General features: G+C 38.9%; 2 protein-coding genes across 11 annotated transcripts in view; one reads left to right on the top strand and one right to left on the bottom strand.

Annotated features, from left to right (window-relative positions):
• Positions 1-20,580, top strand: part of CENPP (centromere protein P) — a 154,376-nt gene that overhangs the window by 28,132 nt on the left and 105,664 nt on the right. The window lies entirely within an intron of this gene.
• OMD (osteomodulin) lies at positions 6,200-19,090 on the bottom strand. 8 transcript variants are annotated; one of them, XM_082211975.1, is made up of 3 exons: positions 18,752-19,090; positions 9,483-10,435; positions 6,200-6,855 (listed from the first exon to the last, which is right to left on the bottom strand). In XM_082211975.1, coding segments are annotated over exons 1-3 (1,269 nt in total). In that variant the 5' UTR covers positions 18,754-19,090; the 3' UTR covers positions 6,200-6,541. The 8 variants fall into 8 exon arrangements, with proteins under 8 accessions (XP_082068101.1, XP_082068100.1, XP_082068103.1 ...); XM_082211974.1 differs by having other exon boundaries at positions 18,637-18,774; XM_082211977.1 differs by lacking the exon at positions 18,752-19,090 and adding an exon at positions 18,541-18,707.

Here is a 20,580-nt window from a genome sequence, read left to right as displayed (position 1 = left end):
AGGCATCATTGCTGAAACTGTCTGTGCTTTGGTATGTTACTTTTAGCTGGGACTCCAAATAGAAGATGCATCAGCTGAGAATATTTTCATTTGGATTAGTTTTGTAAGCCCAAAGCTATGCTGTTGTAGAATGTTTATTGCTCCAAGAAAAGCCAAAGTTCAGACACCAGCTGTTTGCTGTGGAACGCCATCTCAGTTGGAGTTGGATGCTTTGCTTTAAGTACATCTGCTGGTTTACAGTCCTCATTTGAAACTTGATCCATTCTGAACATAAATGTTTCCCCTGAATTCACTGTGCAGATGGAAAATAATGATAGCAAAACTGAAAATCAGCGCATGTTATATTAAAATACTATGTGTCCTGTTAATATTAATACTGAGGCACCAGAAGAATTTTAAAGTTTTTTAGTCCAACTGTTCCTATCATTGGTTTCATTTTCTCTTAAATTCAGTGACTGATGACAATTTCTCTCACTTTTATGCCACTTTTACAACTCAAGCTATTATATGGACAGTCCCGGATTGGACTGCATCCGGAGCAGTGTTCTCTCAAGCGTTATCCTCCTCCAAAAGCCACTCCCGGGGAAAGGCCTGACAGTGGGGTGGGAAGAGAGAGTTGTCAGGAGTGGGTGTAAGGAATCACTGGAGAAAGCTCTTGCACAATTCACCCACCCAACATTCCAGGCCATTCCTGAAACTTTTTCACCCTTGGGATATGCTTTTGGATGGGCAGACAACTGTGCAAGGGAGGAGAGGGTAGAGCATTCACTTTGCAGGAGCACTGCTTTGATTGCAACCTGTGGTGTTTAAGAAGAAAAGTAAAATTGAGCCTGTTGTTGTTGAGATAACTGTTGTTGCTCTTTTGACTCTTTTTATAATATGATCCTCTGAGATTTTATTTCTTTGTATGTTGGCAGGTAGACTGTAAATTGAACTGGAAAGCTCATCCCCTCAAATTTGAATGCAAATTGTGATTTTAATAAGGCTCTGCCTATAAGGCAAAGAACTCCCCAGTCATTTTTCTCAGTTTGTTTAACTGTATAGGGAAGGGGCCAAGGCCTCCCTTCATCTCTATTACTCCTGTAGACATGCATTTACTAGCTCAGTAATTTCCAAAGTGTATGCCAGGACAAATGAGTATACTGTAACAGAACTGCTAATACAGAGCTTTCCAAACTTTTCATGTTGGTGAGACACTTTTTAGACATGCATCATGACAGAGTTTTACTAGTAACCCGGGGGTTAAAATAACCCTTTTCCAGCCTTGGGAGGAGCACGGGGAGCATTTGCATGACACACTTACAGGATGCAGCCGACATACTAATGTGTCATGACACACAGTTTGGAAAGCTCTGTGCTAGTATGCTGTAGTGATAATGAGGGTGTCTGCCACATCTCTGAACTGTATGTAATTGGTATAATTCAGTCATTGCTGTTATAGAGAAACACTAGAATTTTTAGCCACTGGAAGAAAGTTCTCAGTTGTGTGTCTGCTTAAGTCGGTGCTCTCTGGGTTTGCCTCCTTCAAATTGCATGCAGCTCAGTGATGCTTAAAATACACAGGGGCTGGGCTTCTCTGGGGCTGGAACAGATTCCTGACAAAAGAATTCTCCTGTTTTTGAAATAAGTTCTTTTTATTTGTATGGTGCAGTAAAATCTAGTTGCTGCCGTGCTGTGGCTGGAGCAGGCCAAAAGCCCACTCAGATCCAGCATCCAATTCCCACACTAGCCAGCTAGATGCTTATGTGAAGCTTGCAAGCAGGATCTGAATGCAATAGTCCTCTCCTCATTTGCGATTGCCAGCAACTAGAGTACAGAGAATTCATCTGACAGTAGATACCACCTCTGTGTGACGCAGTATGTTGTAGCTGCTCATGCGCAATACTGTAAACCTAAATACCTCATTGTATCATTCTTACGCACTTTAAAAATAAGTGTATAATGTGTCTCTAATTTTACTGAAAATTTGGGAAACACTATTAATCTGCAGAGTAACCACTGTGGTGTTCTTCATATGTTGCTGGACTACAACTCCCGCCTTTATTTCTTACTGTTGGCAATGCTGACTGGGGCTAATGGGAGTTGGAGTTCAAAAGTATCTGGAGCACCACATCTTGTCTACTTGTAGATCAGTCTTCTCGGCCTGTAGCTTTTGTGCCCTCTTAGCATCTTGCTTCTAGTTTCATAGTTGAGACATGGAAAGATGCAGCTGTTGCTTGGCTGAAAGACCAGGTGCCATTTGGCTCCTTCCTTCCCTGAACTGTTTGCATTTATACTGGTCATCAAAACAACAGCTATGTGACTAAGAAATTGAGCCCTCAGTTTGCTTGTCTGAGACTTCATTCCCCATCCTTTTTGTGTCATGTCTTTTAATTTGCATACCTGCAGGCAGGGACAGACTCCCCCCACCTTTTAGCTGTTTTTAAAATGTAGGTGCTTCATAACTGATGGTTAATAATATTTCACCCTTACTTCAGGTTAAAATAGTGATGATTACAAAATGCTAACAGCAAGGGAGAGCTGCTACCTTGTGAGCTTCCCTTGTGAGCTTCCCGGAGGCATCTCATTGGTAGTCGCTAGAGATAGAATGCTGTTCTAGATTGACCTGTGCTCTGATTCAGATTGGCTTCCCTGGTAAATCACAAGGAAATAATATAGAATATAATAATATAATATAATATAATATAATATAATTAATATAATATAATATAATATAATATAATATAATATAATATAATATAATATAATATAATATAATATAATAAATATAATATTATAATATAAATACCCCGCCCATCTGGTTGGGTTTCCTAGCCACTCTGGGCGGCTCCCAATCGAATATTACAAACATAATACAGCATTAAACATTAAAAACTTCCCTAAACAAAGCTGCTTTCAGATGTCTTTTAAAAGTAGGATAGTTGCTTATTTCTTTGACATCGGATTGGAGGGCAATCCATAGGGCAGGCGCCACTACTGAGAAGGCCCTCTGCCTGGTTGCCTGTAAGTGAGACACAGCAGCAGGCCACTGTCTCCTAAAAGGAAGAGAAGGAAGCCTTTTTCTGATTATCCTCCTTAAAAATACACTAAATATGGGACACTAAATACTCTGAATTATGGGACACTAATTGTAGTGGTATGTATAATGAGAAGGGAACCACTTTGGTGTTCTTCCTACATTGCTGGACTACTCTTCACTCCCCTGCCACCTTAAATACTGAATCCACTCCATGGGAATAGTGTATCCACTCAACATTTGCTGAGAGTGCAGTGTTCAGCACAGTGTGCCCTAGAGTATATACCGGTAAGTCAAATACTTTGTAGTCTCTTAAGGATGTACTTAAAGTTACGAGGTAATAGTTGTGAACCCTATATTTTGTACTTTCCTTTTTCTCTTTTTAAAATTCATTCTATTTCATATGTCTTACTGGATTGTTATTTTTTAATAAAGGCATGACATTTTTTCAAAAAATACTGTTGCCATGTGCAGTGTGAATTGGTCAATACTAAGTGATGCAGCACCACAAAAGATGGGTTATGGGCACAGGCAAAGGAGCTGGTCAAAGCTAGAGGAAAGGACTTCAGTTCACTCCACACTTTGTAGCAAACTTCCTGTGAGTACATCTGACAAAACATGCTTTTGACTCTAATGTATATATGCAAAATAGATTAGAAGCCCGTGGACCTTTCTGAAAATAATAATAATAATAATAATAATAATAATAATAATAATAATAATAAGTAGTTTTATTTATATCCCACCCTCCCCAGCCGCAGCCGGGCTCACGGCGGCTAACAACAATAAAACAGTACAAAAGTACAGCACAAACAACACTCTAAAACCATTCATTATAAAATTAATTCAAATCAAGCCACTGGCAACCATTGGGCCAGAGCTCTGCGAAGATTGCCGAAGGAGGGAGTCAGGCTGTGCCCTGGCCAAAGGCCTGGTGGAACAGCTCTGTCTTGCAGGCCCTGAGGAAAGATGTCAAGTCCCGCAGGGCCCTAGTCTCTTAGAATCATAGAATCATAGAGTTGGAAGAGACCACAAGGGCCATCGAGTCCAACCCCCTGCCAAGCAGGAAATACCATCAGAGCACTCCTGACATATGGTTGTCAAGCCTCTGCTTAAAGACCTCCAAAGAAGGAGACTCTTGTGACAGAGTGTTCCACCAGATCGGAGCCACAGCCGAAAAAGCCCTGGCTCTAGTTGAGGCCAGCCTAACTTCTCTGTGGCCTGCGACCTTCAAGATGTTTTTATTTGAAGGCCGTAAGTTTCTCTGTGGGGCATACCACATGATCTGTTCCTACTTGGTTTTTAAAAAATAAGGTGGCCTGAAGGCTTCCTGGCACCTTTTCCTCAATAAAACCCAATTTTAGCTGTTTGGAGCAGCTAGAAGGTGTGGTGCTTGTCATGTTTACTGAAAAACAGCCCTGGAAATGGCAGCACATTATGATATGCCACCACTTCCCGAGTAACTGTACTAAATAAAATACGGCTGTTCCAATGCATCTATGTCCTTTTCTCTGGAATGGAAAAGATTTAGGTAAGTAGGTCACTATTTCTATAATATCTCAATGTAAATGTATAGTCTGGTATAGCTAAAATGAACTTTGATATTAACTCTGAAGTACATCTATTGAAGTTTCTCCTATCGGATATCTTTTTGTTTTTGCAATTCAGAGCTTTAGAAAGCAATAAAAGAAAGGAAACTGAATGTATTACATTGGAATGTTAAAATATTATAAGTAATCTCTAAGAATTCAAAGCATCTGTTAAATGCTGAGCAACCTCTTGTTCAGAAATGGTATTGCTTCTCAAGTACTTCAGTGCAGTGTCAGAAACAGAATTTATTTAGAAAAACATAATAAAGCTTTTTACCCATGGGGGAGGGGCAAAATGAATAATAAATGTCACATTTTCAGTGCATGTTTTTACTGATAACTTTATTTAGATAATCTTCTAGAAGAAATCTGTTACATTTTAAAGTATATTGTACATTTATTTGTAAATGCTTAGATATATAGCTAACTAAACATTACATAGTTACAATCTAGCTGCTTATATAATTCAGTCTATGTGTGTTGCTGACAAGCATCAGGTTTGCATAATTACTTGTCTGTTACAAAGTTATGTACAAAGAGGAAATGCTGGGTTAGTTCACATGTACAGTGGATGCTGGTCACATGACCAGCATGTACGCTGGCTCCCTCGGCCAATAAAGCGAGATGAGCGCCGCAACCCCAGAGTCGTCCTCGACTGGACCTAAAGGTCAGGGGTCCCTTTACCTTTACCTTTACCTTTACCTTACAGTGGATGCTCAGGTTGCGAATGTGATCCATGCGGAAGGCACGTTCGCAACCCGCAGCGCCGCGTCTGCGCACGCATGGGTTGTGATTCGGCGCTTATGCGCAAAGCGAGATTTAGTGCTTCTGCACATGTGCAAGCGCTGAAACCCAGAAGTAACCCATTCCAGTACTTCCAGTGCGCCACCCAAAAACGCTCAACCTGAAGTATCTGTAACCTGAGGTATGGCTAATGCTGAACCATTGTGAAAGTCTATGGTTTAGCACTTCGTGGATGAGCCACCAGCAAACCCCAGAAAAGCCTCTTCCATTTGCAACAGATCCTGGTTCAAAACAAAAAAATGTTAATTGCTAAACAAGCAAATGTGAAACCATGGGTTATGAAGCTGCCTTGCTTAACTGCTGTTTGTTTTTAAACCAGGATTCCTGCTTTGCACATTAAACTAAATTGAGATTATTGAAACTGAAAGGAAACTGACAGAACTCCTTCCTCTTGGCTGGAGATGGGAGCAAGGGTAGCTTGCAAGCCCAAGGGCCCTCTGAGACTTGGTTACATAGTGTTAAACCATGGGAACCAGCCAGCAGAGTAAAAGAATTACCAGGTGCTTCATAAAAAGACAACTCTGCTCTTATAATTGATCTGTATTGTCACTGAATTGAATGTAAACTAGTTCTGGTTTTTGTATATGTATGTTCACATTAAACATTTGAATGTTGGTGAACACTGGTGCAGATTACATCCTAGATCCAGTTTAAATGCACTAAGCACCCTATAGAAAACTTACACTAGAAGCACATTTCTAATAGCCTTCTTTTTCAACTGACTATTGTTGCAGTATGTTTTTCTGAGCATATATTTGAATAATAAAGTGTTTATAAAGCAGCAATTCCATAATGCAGACAGTAAGTTCAATGATATCTTGTAGCTAGAAATATATCACACAAGCAAATTTGATACTGTGTGTTTGTATATATAGTTGAAAGTGTCTAATTGGGTAGGTAAGATATTTAGAATCTTTTTCTGTTCCAACATTGTCTGGTTTGAAAATATGGGAAGTACTTTTTCATTGTAGGTTGAAATTTGATAAATAAATGCCGAAAAATATGCAGACCTGCTTCACAAGTCTCACAAATATTTTGCATTTTCAAAATGATTTTGTTTGCTTTTTAAATGGTTATTTTCTCTATTTATAAGAAAATAAATTGTCATAATACTACTATACCTTATAACCTCTTAATATACATAAGGGTCAAAGTAATCATCATCCCTTTCCCTTTGATTATGATCATGATCTTGTTCTTCGTGATCTTCTGCTTCTTCATACTCTTCTGGTGTTAAATATCTTTGGAACACTGGCGTTCTCAGCTGTGTTTGCTGGTTGGCACCAATTTTTTGTTCACCATAATAAATACTGCGTATATGTGGAAAGCAGAAGAAGGCATATGTACTTATTGGAGTGGTGAGCTTGTTGTGTTCCACTCGTAAGTAGGTTAAGTGATTGAGGTTCAGTGGATCAATAGTAGGACACATTAAGGTAACATTGATTACTGTAAAAAGATAAAGCAATGTGTTAAAAAGGTGGAACTATTAATTCTAAAATGCTGATTTGCTGTCATAGAAGCAAAAATGGTACTCAGTATAATCCAACCAAGGAATACTTTAAAAGGAGCTGATTTTTTTCCTTCTGTAGTCATTTATAAGATACTTTTACTGCTAAGAGTGGATTCTGATACACTGATACATTATACAAGTCCCATTGATGTCAGTGATGTTTACCTCTGAGTAGAAATGTATAGAACTGTATGATTAGTTATGCCAGACTACCGGTAGTTAAGATGAAACCACTTCTTCAGCTTAACAATATAAAGCTACAATTACATATCCTCTTTCCTGGGAGTAAGCCCCATTAAACTTGGCGGGACTTAATTTCTCGGTAGATATGTATAGAATCACACTGTAACTTCTTTGTTTGTTTTTTAAGAAGTATAACATGATTCTGTGAGGCTTTTAATCTTATATATTGCAGGAACCTTTGCTTTCAAGCTTTTGTGACTCCCCGTCCCCACCTGTAATTTAACTAAGAACTAACATTGTATAACTGGAGTTTGTAGTAATGAAAGAGATTGCACCATGGATGTAAGAGTGCTATTATGAGACAGAATGCAATTCATTTAACAGTGCTAGACCATGGTTGGTTGATTGTAACTTAGAGGTCAAAATGTACGTTAGATTTTCAACTATGACTGGTGCAAACTATGGTTTTGCATATAGTCTGAGTTGAATCAATTTGGGAATATGAGAATCTTGGGAATAATGGGTATCTGTGCTAAGCAGGTAACGAAGCTTGAAAAATAATAGGGTATATGGACTGCTGCTTCCCCCTCCCTTTCATTTTTCACACAATAGCATTTACCACCGGGGTTGGCTAAGTGGAGTCTTACCTTGCAATCATGACAACTCACATGGCATGTTGCTTTCTTCATTACAACCCATGCAGAAATAACTTTGAACAGATGCCATAAAGGATGTGAGGTTTGCAACTTGCTATGTGGGTGATGATAAAGTAATAATTTTGTCTTTTCATCTGTGTCTTTGCTGCAGTACAGTATTGTCTCAAATGCATATTCAAACTTTCACATAAAATAAGATAAAATCAAATCTTTCTCACATATTCTGACAATAAGGTGCTATCTTTCACTCTAGTTGCTAGACAATATTAGACAATCCAATAATAATTAAAATTTTCAATGAATACTAAAAAAAAGCAGCTTTAAAAATAGCTTAGACAGCTGCTAGATACAGTCTGATCACAGATGTAGTATCCACAACTGGTGGATCCCTGCAGGTACCAATAGAGTCATTACCCCTGTCAATGTTGCAGAATGACATGGAGACATTGCAAGAAATGGGAAGTCTGTGCAATCCTCCTATGTCCTCACCTGATCCTTCATCTACATGCCATTTAAGTTATTTCTACTTGAGCCTGAACAAATACATTATTTTAAAACAACAGAAAGAACATTGGTGAAATTCTTCTGGGGGAACCTCAGCAATACCAGCAAAAAATACCTTTTTCTTACTACTAATCTTTTTTTCCTTGATGCAAGTCAACTCATACATGAAAAAATGTCCTATTTGGTACATACAGACCTAAACCTCAACACGTGCACCTTTAACAACTCTGTAATCCACTGCAATGGCTGCAATTCTGGTTGAATATGATTTTAGGCCCATCAGAAGATGAGCTCCAGCTAGTGTATTGGATGAAGTATTTTATTGAAGACCCCTGCTTATATAGGACTAAAACTAGGTTCAGGAGAACTAAGCTATATGCTTGGTCTGATAGGGTTAGATAACATAGTGATTACTAGCAAGCCTATCTCTTGCAAAGAATCAGATTTCTTTACTAATATTACTTCTGTCTTGTCATGATTTTTATTTACTTTTGTAAAGAAGAAGCAACTAGTAAGAGCAAATAATAATAATAATAATTTGACTTCAACTTTACCCACTCAAACTTTAGCTTTAATCAGCTCAACCACAATTCAACCAAAGACAGAAACCAGAGCTGCTGGAAAGGCTGTGGTTTTCAGTTCATACTTTATTTTTTAAACCATTAAGTTTTCCAGTTTCTCATTTGTTTCCTTCTACCCATCTACCTTAGTCTTACACAACAGTCTCAGAGACCATGAGAAACTTGTATTGGTCTACATATATCCATTTATTTATTTTGTTTACTTCAAATAGGAAATTTCTTCTTCTTCTTTGGCAATAATTCGTAGCTGAGTAAGATTGTTTTCCATGAACATGGTCTTAACTGTGAGTCCATAAGTGACTGTGGAGGCCAATTCTGGACCACACGTTCTTCCACAGTGGGGACATAGGTTTCTGGGCAGGAGTTGATCATAGTGAGGGTTTGCCAAACAAGCCTTCCTCTTAGCACTTGAAAAAAATACATTTTTTCATATTACATTGCCTTGCTCTAACTTCCTGGAAAAATATTTTAGAAGAATAGGGTAGATATTCCACCATTTATGCTCTAACTTCTCTGTCACCATGCATAGCTAACAGTATGAAGAATGGTTAAAAACTAATTAACTTTACAGAGACTAGATCATTGAAAACAAAGGATAACATTACAGAAATAACTCCTTAAAATAGTAATTCAACCAACCTTCCATGTCATTGTCTTCTATGTACAAATGCTGCAGGGTTCTTGGAATGTAGAATACTTGCTTCAGTTTATTGTGCCCAAGATTGAGTTCCACAAGATTAGAAAGGTTAAAAGCATTATAAGGAACTTCATGCAGATTGTTGTGTGTCATTCTTATAGCAGTAAGCTTTGGAAGTTTCTGGAAATAATTATCTGGAATGAGAGAAATTGAGTTATTTTCAAGGGAAAGATGCATAAGTGAAAATGGTAGATTTGGAGGCATTGATTGAAGTCTGTTGCTGCAGAGGTTGATCTGCATTAGGTTTTTCATCTTTGAAAAATGTGTTTGTTTCAGTTGAGAATCTTCCAGGTGGTTATTGCAGAGGTCAAGCATAGTCATGTTTACTAAACCTTCTAGGTCTTTGCTGGGCAACCTGGAAATCTGATTGAAACCCAGGAGCAATCGTTCTAAGCTTCTAGGTAGAGGGGATGGAATTTCTTCCAGCAGATTGTGTTCTAAATGGAGTTGTACTAGATTTGAAAGTTTGCCAAAGACACCTGTGTCAATCATGTGAGACTTAATTTTGTTGTGGCTGAGGTTAATTTCTTTCAGGGCAGTAGCATTAACAAAGGATTCCACAGGCACAGCTTCAATGTCGTTATTCTGTAGATAGAGTTGCTGGACGTGACTGGGAATTCTCGGTATAGTCTGAAGTTTACGATTATCACAGTACATTGTTAGTGGGAAAGTTGGTGGGCAAAAGCATTCTTTGGCACACTGAGCAGGCGTGCTGGGATAAGGAATGGCATATTCTATGCTAGGAATATGATGAAAAATGGATGGATATTCATTATCCATTTCATTATCATAGTCATCCTCATAGTCATATTGGCAGAACACTGGGACTCCAAAGAGGAGAGTGATAGTTAACAGTTGACTCAGGATTCCCATATTCAAGTTCTGATCTGATATCCTGTGGAAACAAAACAAAAGAAAACAAAATGTATTAATAAGACTGTTGTGAAATTGGCAAAATTATGTTGTCATTTTTTAATGTTGTTTTGTCTGAGAATTAACCATTGTACGGTTTTGAGACTAAAACATACTCTAGGCTTGGGGCTAAAATACTGTGTATGGTTTGAATCAGAACATTTCTTGGTAAATTATTATATAATAGTTGAAATGTTTTTCAGCTACTTTTAGCTAAATATGAAAGAGATCTGCTACCTCTTAACTAGCAACTATTTTCAAGTCTTCCAAATAATTCAGAGCACAACTGCAAACCTAAGAACTGTTGATGATAATACATGAACTCTTCACAGCAAAAATAAATGAATCAAAATGTACTCAAAAGTGTATTAATTTGACATTTTAATTGCCTGTTCTTGCGGATCACCCCATTGCTTGCGTTGGCCACTTTCTTTCAGGTACCTTGCCACTGCAGTATGAGGAGAGGATTTGTTAACATAAAATGTTTGTTATTTCCCTTCCTAAACATTTTTGTTGGCACAATAAGTATTTGGTTGTCGGTATCCTGACATATACATTAAATACATTTCTTTAGTATGTAAGTGTATGAGACTAGAGGTTTGTAAGTCATGTTTTGTGTTGAGGCAGTTCATAGATAAGGATATATTCTGATTTTTACCTTTCAAAATTCAATAGCATGCTGCACATCTATTTAAACTGTAAAACATATACTGTACAACTACTGAGCAGATGAAAGAGTAAGCTAAATAATAGGGGAGGAATGCATTACTACAAGCTATATTTTGTGGTGTCCAGTGGAAAGGAAGGGAAGTTGTGGCAAAAGATCCTTTAAGGAAGCTTTGTGACTTGCTGGCAGTATAAACACAGTTGATGTAACCCAGCTATATGACAGGTCTTCTGAAAAGATGCCATAGAAAAATTATTTACTGCCTCAGATATTTAATGTAGTTTGATTCTAAGAGAAATATACAGGCATAACTGTCAAATGGCATTTATTTCCACATGTTTCTCAACAGCTCAAGCACTAAAGTGATGGCAAGGAAAGGAATATTCATAGTTTAGCTTCTGTGGTGGAAGGGAAAGTTGTGGGTTTGGATTAAAATTTCACTCCAGCTATAGAGACAGAAGTAATAGGTTGAGGATTAGAAGACGATTTGGAAGAGATCCCAGGAACTAGGGAAGCATAGGTCAGAGAGTTCAGAGGCAGTGCTGGGAAGCAGGGGGTCAGAATATATACTAAAGTTTCTTGCTGCTCACCCACTGCTTAATCTGAGAGAGGCATCTGTGGAAAGAGTGGATAAAGGAAACAGAGGTCCAGGGAAATACCGTATTTTTCACCCCATGGGGCGCACCGGCCCATAGGGCGCACCTAGTTTTTTGGGGGGAAATAAAAGGGGAAAGAATTTATTTTCCCCCCAGGCGCGGGGCTGGGGCGGGGGAGCTTCCCCCGACCTCAGCCCCCAGAACAGGCTGCTATCCGCAAGCCTAGGGTGCCCGGTGGGAAGTCGCGCCGGTCTCCCCAGGCTTGCGGAGAGCTGCCCGAAGCCCGGGGCGCACTGTTCAGCGCGCCCCAGGCTTCAGGATGCAGGCAGCTCTCCGCAACCCTGGGGAGACCAGCGCAAAGTCGCACTGGTCTCCCAAGGGTTGCGGAGAGCTTTCTGAAGCCTGGAGAGCGAGAGGGGTCGGTGCGCTTCCCCTGACCCCAGCCCCCAGAACAGGCTGCTATCCGCAAGCCTAGGGTGCCCGCCGGGAAGTTCTGCCGGTCTCCCCATAGCTATAATTATACATAGCTATAAAATGTAATTATGAACATGCACAATTGTGAGAATACTCAGAGTGAAGAGAAAACTGGCTAATGAAACTATGGAAATGTGGGGGAAATTAACAGAATGCTTAAGTTAGAAAAGTTGTGTGTTATTGATGGCTGAATGTCAGGGTGATTAAAGGAAGTAGATGAGATTAAGTAGTGGATGAAAAGGAGGAAGTGGTTGAAGAAGGGCCTCAGGTGATGACCCAAGGGTCTGGGTTGGTTCAGATGGGGAGAGATGGTCCTTGATGTAGTGTGGTCCTGAGCCATTTAAGGCTTTCTAGGTCAAAACCAGCACTTTGAATTGGGCACGGAAACTAATTGGTAGCCAGTGCAGTCAGGTCAGGATTGGTGTAATATGCTCAAACTATCTTGCCCCAGTGAGAAACCTGACTGCCAAATTCTGCACCAGCTGAAGTTTCTGAGCTGTCTTTAGAGGCAACCCTATGTATAATGCATTGCTATAATCTAACATAAAGGTTACTTTAACTAGAGCATAGACAACATGAGTTAGGATATCCCTATCCAGATAGCAATGCATCTGGGCCACCAGCCAAAGCTAATGGAAAGCACCTCTGTGTATAAGAGGTCCAGAAGGTGGCAACATGAGAACAGGTTTTTTTCTGCAGTGGAATTCCCATTGGTGGAATGTTTTCCCCAGAGTGGCTTGCTTGGCCCCTTCATTAAAATCTTTAGGTGCCAAGTGAAAGTGTTTCTCTTTAACCAGGTGTTCAGCTGATCAATATTCTATGGCTTTATAAAACTGTTGGGGGCGGCGGTTATTGGTTTGTTTTTGTTTTATTGTGTACTTTGTTTTCTCATTTTGTATTTGTATGAGCCACCCTGGGATTTTCAGATGAAGGGTGGTTTACAAATAATATCAGTAGTATCAAAACCTGCCAGGAAATCAACGATAAGCGATAGGCCATAGTCCTCCTGTTTCTCTCCTGATAAAGATGATTACTAGTGTAACAAAGGCTGCCTCAGTGCCATACTCAGGCCTGAAGCTAGAATGAAATAATAGAATCATAGAACCATAGTTGTAAGGGACCTAAGGGTCTCTAGTCCAGCCCCCTTCCATGCAGGAATCTCAGCTAAAGAATCCATGACTGATGGCTTAAAAACCTCCAAGGAAGGAGAGTCCACCACCTCTCATGGGAGTCTGTTCCACTGCCAAACAGCTCTTACTGTCAGAATGTTTTTCCAAATGTTTAGTCAGAATCTCCTTTTATGTAACTTGAAGCCATTGCCTCGAGTCCTACCCTCCAGAGCAGGAAAAAAACAAGCATGCTCCATCCTCCATGTGACAGCCCTTAAGATATTTGAAGATGGCTATCATATCTCCTCTCAGTTTCCTCTTTTCCAGACTAAACATGCCCAATTCCTTCAAGTGTTCCTCATAAGGCTTAGTTTCCAGACCCTTGATCATTTTGGTTGCCCTCCTCTGCACACGTTTCATCTTGTCAACATCCTTATTAAATTGTGGTACCCAGAACTGGACACAGTATTCTAGGAGTGGTCTGACCAAGGTAGAATAGAGTGGTGCTATTACTTCCCTTGATCTGGACCCTATACTTCTGTTGATGCATCCTAGAATAGCATTAGCTTTTTTTGCTGCTGCATCACACTGTTGACTCATGTTAAGGTTGTGGTCCACCAAGACCCCTAGATCGTTTTCACATGTACTGCTAGTAAGACAGGTGTCCCCCCATCCTATATTTGTGCATCTGGTTCTTCCTGCCTAAGTTCCGTAATCTGTTAAGGTCATTTGGAATTCTGATTCTGTCTTCTGTGGCATTAGCCACCCTTCCCAGTTTGGTGTCATTGGCAAATTTGATGAGCATCCCCTCAATTCCTTCATCCAAGTCATTTATAAAGACATTGAACAACAATGGGCCTGGGACAGAACCCTGCGGCACCCCACTTGTCTCTTTTTTACAAGATGGTGAGAAATCATTAATGAGTACTCTTTGGGTTCGGTCAGTCAAGGAGCTACAAATCCACCTGACAGTTACCTTGTTTAACCCACATTTCACCAAAATAAACTGCTTCCTCCAAGCACGTCTGAAGCTGACTGTACATGACCATCTCAGTCCTCTTGCCCATGAACAGGACATTTACATGAGATGCAGAGAAGTGTTTGGATCCTAACCAAGGGAAATCTTACCCTATCAATAATATTACCTGAAGCTTTAACATTTAGTATATGATTCATGTTTTTAGTTTGCATCAGTTGATGTACCAGTAATCTGGTCTTTTTATCACTGACTTCCCACAATGTTGGTCAGCAAAATTCTAAGAGAACTCATTTCTTCAAGATATGGAAAGAGTTAAATGTGGTTTTTAGTTTTCTTAAGTATCTCCAGAGATCAAGAGTAGGTCTCGCACAGAACATTAGGGCAGCAGTCCTAAACCCACTTAGCTGGGTGTAAATCCATTTGATTCAACTTTTGAGTAGTCACGTATAGGATTATGTTGTAAATCTATTCTCTTATGGTTTTCTTCTTTCTATAGCTGGGCCTGTCGCATAAAGTCTGATGTACAGCCACTGCTGAACTGATGTCCCTGACACTAGAAATTTCATGCCTTGCTACTTGTAAATAGAGCAAAAAAGTATCTAATACTCAGTTTCCAGTTAATTCAAAAGGAGACATTACACAAAAATAAAATGGACCAAGAAACAGGAATATGATCTGATATTGCAATAGGACCAGTATTATGAAATATGTTTAGCTATTCTAATTCAGAATATATTTAAAGTCAAGCTGAGAAGTGTTTATGAGTTAAAAATATAAAACTATAAAACTACAATACTGTGCAGTTAGTTGTTTTCACTGGCAAATATCACAAAGCATGCTTTTTGTCTAAATATCAATAATGCATGCAAAACTACTAGTAGTTCCCTCTCAACATTAAAAGATATTAAATCAATTTAAAGACAATATTGGGACCATAGCTATATTTATTTTACTGTATTCTATCTTCAAAGTAAATGTCTACTGTACAAGCTCAAATGCTAAAAATGAAAAAATATTTCCTAATTCAGCTGTTGTGACTTGAGAAAATTGATATCCTAATCTAAATAATCTGTATTATTATTTCTTTATAAAGAAGCTCTCTAGACTTCTGTAGCATTTACTAGGGCTCTGATCTTACAACTTTCTGTGACACCATTATTAGTGAAATCCTTCCAAGCATATTAAACAACATTTTCATAATATAGTCACACAACACTCTGCTTTCCGTTCTTCATACAAATCCAATATACCACAGCTCCCGAGGGACACTTCTTTAAGGCTGTATTCTCTTTTCTCCTTAGCAACTTTCCCCTTTGTCTTTTCCACTTCACTTTAAACACCTTCCCTTCCAAAAATGAAGATAATGAGGTCAAAAGCTTACTTTTTGTGTGCAAAAAGAAGACGATACTTCTTTCTTCTCAAGCTTTGGTACTATAGTGGCCGTTCACCTACACTCTCCCTTGTTTCAAGTCCAGCTTCCTCATATCTCATCTTTTCCTTATCTAGATTTGGCTGTACAATATTAGCTTTTAAATGTTGACATATATTTCCCAGTTCTCGTGCTTCCTAATTTGCTATTCAATTCTTCTGATGTTGAATTCATTTTTGTTAATGAACTGATTCTATTAGCGTGTGAAAAATAACTGAAAGTTGTGTCACGTTGATTGAATAGGTCAAAAGTATTATTTACTTCAATCAACTTACTCTTACTCCTAAATGAAAGACTAATAACTTGATCCTCACATAAGTGGCAGTAATGAAAACAAGGGTATGCAGCATTGCAACTAAAACAGCGTCTGGGGCGCTAGTCTAGTGAAATATAGTCAGTGTGGTGTATTGGTTAAGAGTGTTGGACTATGACCTGGGAGACCAGGCTTTAAATCCCCATTCAGCCATGAAGCTCACTGGGTCACCTTGGGTTGGTCATTATCTCTCAGCCTAACTTATCTCACAGGGTTGTTGTGAGGATAAAATGGGGAGGGGAAAAACATGTACATCACCTTGACTTCCTTGGAAGAAAAGGTTTTATATAACTGTGAAAAATAAATAAATAAAACAGCTCCACTCAGCATGCCTTTCCAACCCACCAAGATGTAATAAAATGCTGGCACACCATTTTGCCAGCACTGATAGAATGGAGTTGCTTTGATAGTTATAAGAGGCATCAACCTCACCACTACCTGAACTACCTTCTTGTTTCCCAAAAGCATTGATCCTCCCCCTCTCCCATTTTTTTACATAGGCACAGCAAAACTGACATCACCATTTCTCCAGAGCAGGGGAAATATTTCAGCAAAGTAGACTGGCAAAAGATGGAATGTAGGGTGTGTTTTTTTTGGGGGGGGGTAGTGAAACATAAATTCATACTATTAACTGTTTATTGGGGATTATGCAATATTACATAATTTTCCAGTTGCCAGAGTTCTGTTTTCTGTTATATCTATGCAACGTGGTCAAGAACATTTTAAGAGATCACCAAATGTTAATTCCTGAATTTAGTGAATAATCAGAGTAATTTATTTATATTTATACATAAATATGTCTATGTATACATTTGGGCAAAAGGTTGTATGTATCACTGAGTATCACTGGATGCTTCCAAGGATAAAACTACATGACAAATATAATTAGATGAAAGGACACTAGATATACGCCAAATGTATATAATCAATGAGCATGATAATTGGTTAACAAGGTTGTATAATAATCTGAAGCACATTACCAGTAAGAAGATAGAAGTATTTAAAACAAATAATTTCCTACCTCTAAATTATTTTGTAGTTTTCAGCCAATGAATATGCAGCAAGCTTTAGAAAGTGTCAGATGATGCTTCCCTTAAAATCCATAGTCACCATATAAGAAGTATCTAGTTCAGAATATGAGTACTTGATGAAATGTAATTTACTGCAAAAATCCTCCGGAGAAGCTTAAAATGCTGCTTGTTGCACAAAATAGTTTATTCAAATAAGAGTATACTTTTACCCTAGTGAAATTATGTGGCTTTAGCCTGCTTTCTCTAATGTTTGGTTTGAGGTGTGGCAGGAATTTCCTTCACATGAAGGGGTGGCTGAAGATTATTTTTAGCATGATCCATCCAACTCTGCTTGTTTTATTGTCAGTGCCAATTCTTGCGTCCATTCAGTTTGTTTACTGCCTGAAAGTCCAGTTAAGTATATTACCATTCTCTCCTTTTTAAGGACACTTACCGGTAAATTATATCAACATATTTACATTGCTAACTATTTGACATTCTTGTTATAAGCTAAATCTTACAGCCAATGCAAGCATGGACATCACTTGATTCCTTCTGATTTGTGATTCCTGAATAGTTATGACTCACATCTGAATTTATTGATTGCTCCATTGTAACACACTGTCATAATCTACCACCACATCAAGCTAAATACATTTCAGCAATTCATTTCATTGGATTATAATCCTTGTTGAAATAAATTAGTCACAACTCACTTTTTATATTGATTTCAGTGGGACCTAAATGTAGCTAACATCTTCTGGATATGCAAATGGTTCAAAGCATGTTTAACACTGTGACCCTATACATGTCATTACAGTGGTACCTCGGGTTACATACGCTTCAGGTTACAGACTCCGCTAACCCAGAAATATTACCTCGGGTTAAGAACTTTGCTTCAGGATGAGAACAGAAATTGTGCTGCGGTGGCAGCAGGAGGCCCCATTAGCTAAAGTGGTGCTTCAGGTTAAGAACAGTTTCAGGTTAAGAACAGACCTCCAGAATGAATTAAGTTCTTAACCCAAGGTACCACTGTACTACCCACCTTATAAAGTCTGTTTGAGTGCTGGTGACATTTTTTGCTTTTAACTGTCCCTCTTCTCCTTTATTGAAGAAGGTGGTTAACATCTGTTTGCAATTTAATTCTAAAGCACTCTTCCCCAATGATTACAACCCCTATCATCTTGGTATGGCAGTGGCCAGGAATGATGGAACTTAGTCAAACATTTGGGGACCCAAGTTTGAGAAATGATGCTTGAGAGTTTCCCAGATAATGTAGACTTCTCTATTTCTTACCACTTGTTAATCTTTCGGATTGGTCAGAGATTCTTTTGTTAGCTTGAGTGGACCATCTTTACTTGAAGGCAAAACACAAAAATACAACCCTATTGTTAAACATCTCAGCAGAATTCAGTACAATTGACATGGGGTTAATGGCACAACTCTTTATTGGAACCACCCTGTTAGGTAGAAATGGAACTACAGAGTACCAGTAAATGCTGCATACTCACAAGATTTCCAGAAATCTTCATGTGCTCTTCTAATCTTCCTAGTCTTCCTAGTCTATTTATGTCACAAATTAAAGCTGCAGTCATAGGCCCACTTACTTGGGAGTAAGATCCATTGCACTCATTGGGACTTTACTTCTAAGTAGACATGTATAGGATCACTCTGTTAAACATGCTTTGAACAATAACAGTGTACCCAGATGATGTTACTCACATTTAGGTCCCACTCCCTGCTGTCGCCTCCTCTGACAACAAACTTTTGTCTATCTAGCTGCTTATGTTTGCTCATACTAAGCAACCTGCCAGCACTGGAGAGAAAAAGACTGAAACTGATCCAGACAAACACAACAAGAGGCAGCTAATGATCTTTCTGGCATAGACTGTATTAATTACTGTTCAAGCTGGAAAGGATGTAGCTTATCACAGCAGGCTCTTGGCAGTTTTAACTCTGGGTGGACAGTCCAACATGACCAGGACTGAATAGCCTGCTAGTCACCTGAAAGAGCTCCTCTGAATGACACTGAGCAGATGGAACAACTTATTACAGTGGAAGAAAAACATGGTATACAAATGAAATAAATAAATAACATTACGACAAACCAGATCAAAATATAATAAAAATCAGTAAAAGTAACAACACCAAATAAAGTTTTATTTTGAAAAAGGTTGTTTGGAACTCTATGTTTGGGCTATTTTTGAAAGCTCACTAAAAAGTAGACAGATGGTCCTTTCTGGGAAGCATATTCCAAAGTGGAACTTGCCTGGAAAAGTTGACCAGAAGAAATAAGTGAAATATTATTATTAACACTATTATAATTTATTACTGACCCTTCACCCTAACATTAAATTACCATTCATCATTCCATTTGTCATTACCCTGTGAATACCTAGATTCTTGTCTCTCAAACCCTCCCTGTGACACAATCAATTAGGCTGGTTCATACCTGGAGCCTAATGGATCCAACTGGCTTACACAATTCTACAAAGGAAATTCTATTATGAAAATGTTTTCACAGCAACCCCTAAATTCCATACCCTCCTGTACAAAAGTATGTATAACTGAAATAGTTTCATATTCTTGGTGTCTTTATTCCTGCATCCATTTCCAACCCCTTCCTATGTAATCTTCTCTGTTTTATGTATGGATTGCAAATCTCTTGAGACAGGAACACAGCCATCCATTTTAAAAAGTTGTGCATATAGTTTGAGCTATATAAAATAAGGATTATTCATGTTAATGGTTATCCTGTGGATAGTATAAATGAATTATGAAATACAAGGCTAACCTCAGGAATAGACATGGTAGTTCCTAGACATGCACATCTACTTTGCCATCAGGACATCACTAAAGAGTGCAGATGGTGAAAACCCCATGTTCTATATGGGCAAACAAAACACAGAGCCTATTTGAAGACCTAAAACACTGTTTTTCTTCCAATGAGCTCAAGGTGGTATACATGGTTCTTCTCATTTCACCCTTACAGCAACCTTGTGAGGTAGGTTAGGCTAAGAGATGGTGACTGGCTCAAGGTCAAGGTAGGTTAGGCTAAGAGATGGTGACTAGCTCAAGGTCAAGGTAGGTTAGGCTAAGAGATGGTGACTAGCTCAAGGTCAAGGTAGGTTAGGCTAAGAGATGGTGACTAGCTCAAGGTCAAGGTAGGTTAGGCTAAGAGATGGTGACTAGCTCAAGGTTAAGGTAGGTTAGGCTAAGAGATGGTGACTAGCTCAAGGTCAAGATAGGTTAGGCTAAGAGATGGTGACTAGCTCAAGGTCAAGGTAGGTTAGGCTAAGAGATGGTGACTAGCTCAAGGTCAAGGTAGGTTAGGCTAAGAGATGGTGACTAGCTCAAGGTCAAGGTAGGTTAGGCTAAGAGATGGTGACTAGCTCAAGGTCAAGGTAGGTTAGGCTAAGAGATGGTGACTAGCTCAAGGTCAAGGTAGGTCAGGCTAAGAGATGGTGACTAGCTCAAGGTCAAGGTAGGTCAGGCTAAGAGATGGTGACTAGCTCAAGGTCAAGGTAGGTTAGGCTAAGAGATGGTGACTA

This window comes from Podarcis vaucheri, assembly GCF_965113315.1.
Source record: "Podarcis vaucheri genome assembly, chromosome: 2".
NCBI lineage: Eukaryota > Metazoa > Chordata > Lepidosauria > Squamata > Lacertidae > Podarcis > Podarcis vaucheri.
Note: the sequence above shows the minus strand (reverse complement) of the source record. Positions and strands in the feature narration are given on the sequence as shown.

Excerpts from the sequence above, each read along its gene's own strand:
- OMD (XM_082211974.1), bottom strand. The coding sequence starts at position 18,662 with ATGAGTGCAATGGATCTTACTCCCAA. Across the intron at positions 10,436-18,636 it reads GCAATGGATCTTACTCCCAA|GATATCAGATCAGAACTTGA; the intron begins GTAAGTGGGCCT and ends TTGTTTCCACAG. Across the intron at positions 6,856-9,482 it reads AGAAGACAATGACATGGAAG|TAATCAATGTTACCTTAATG; the intron begins GTTGGTTGAATT and ends ATCTTTTTACAG.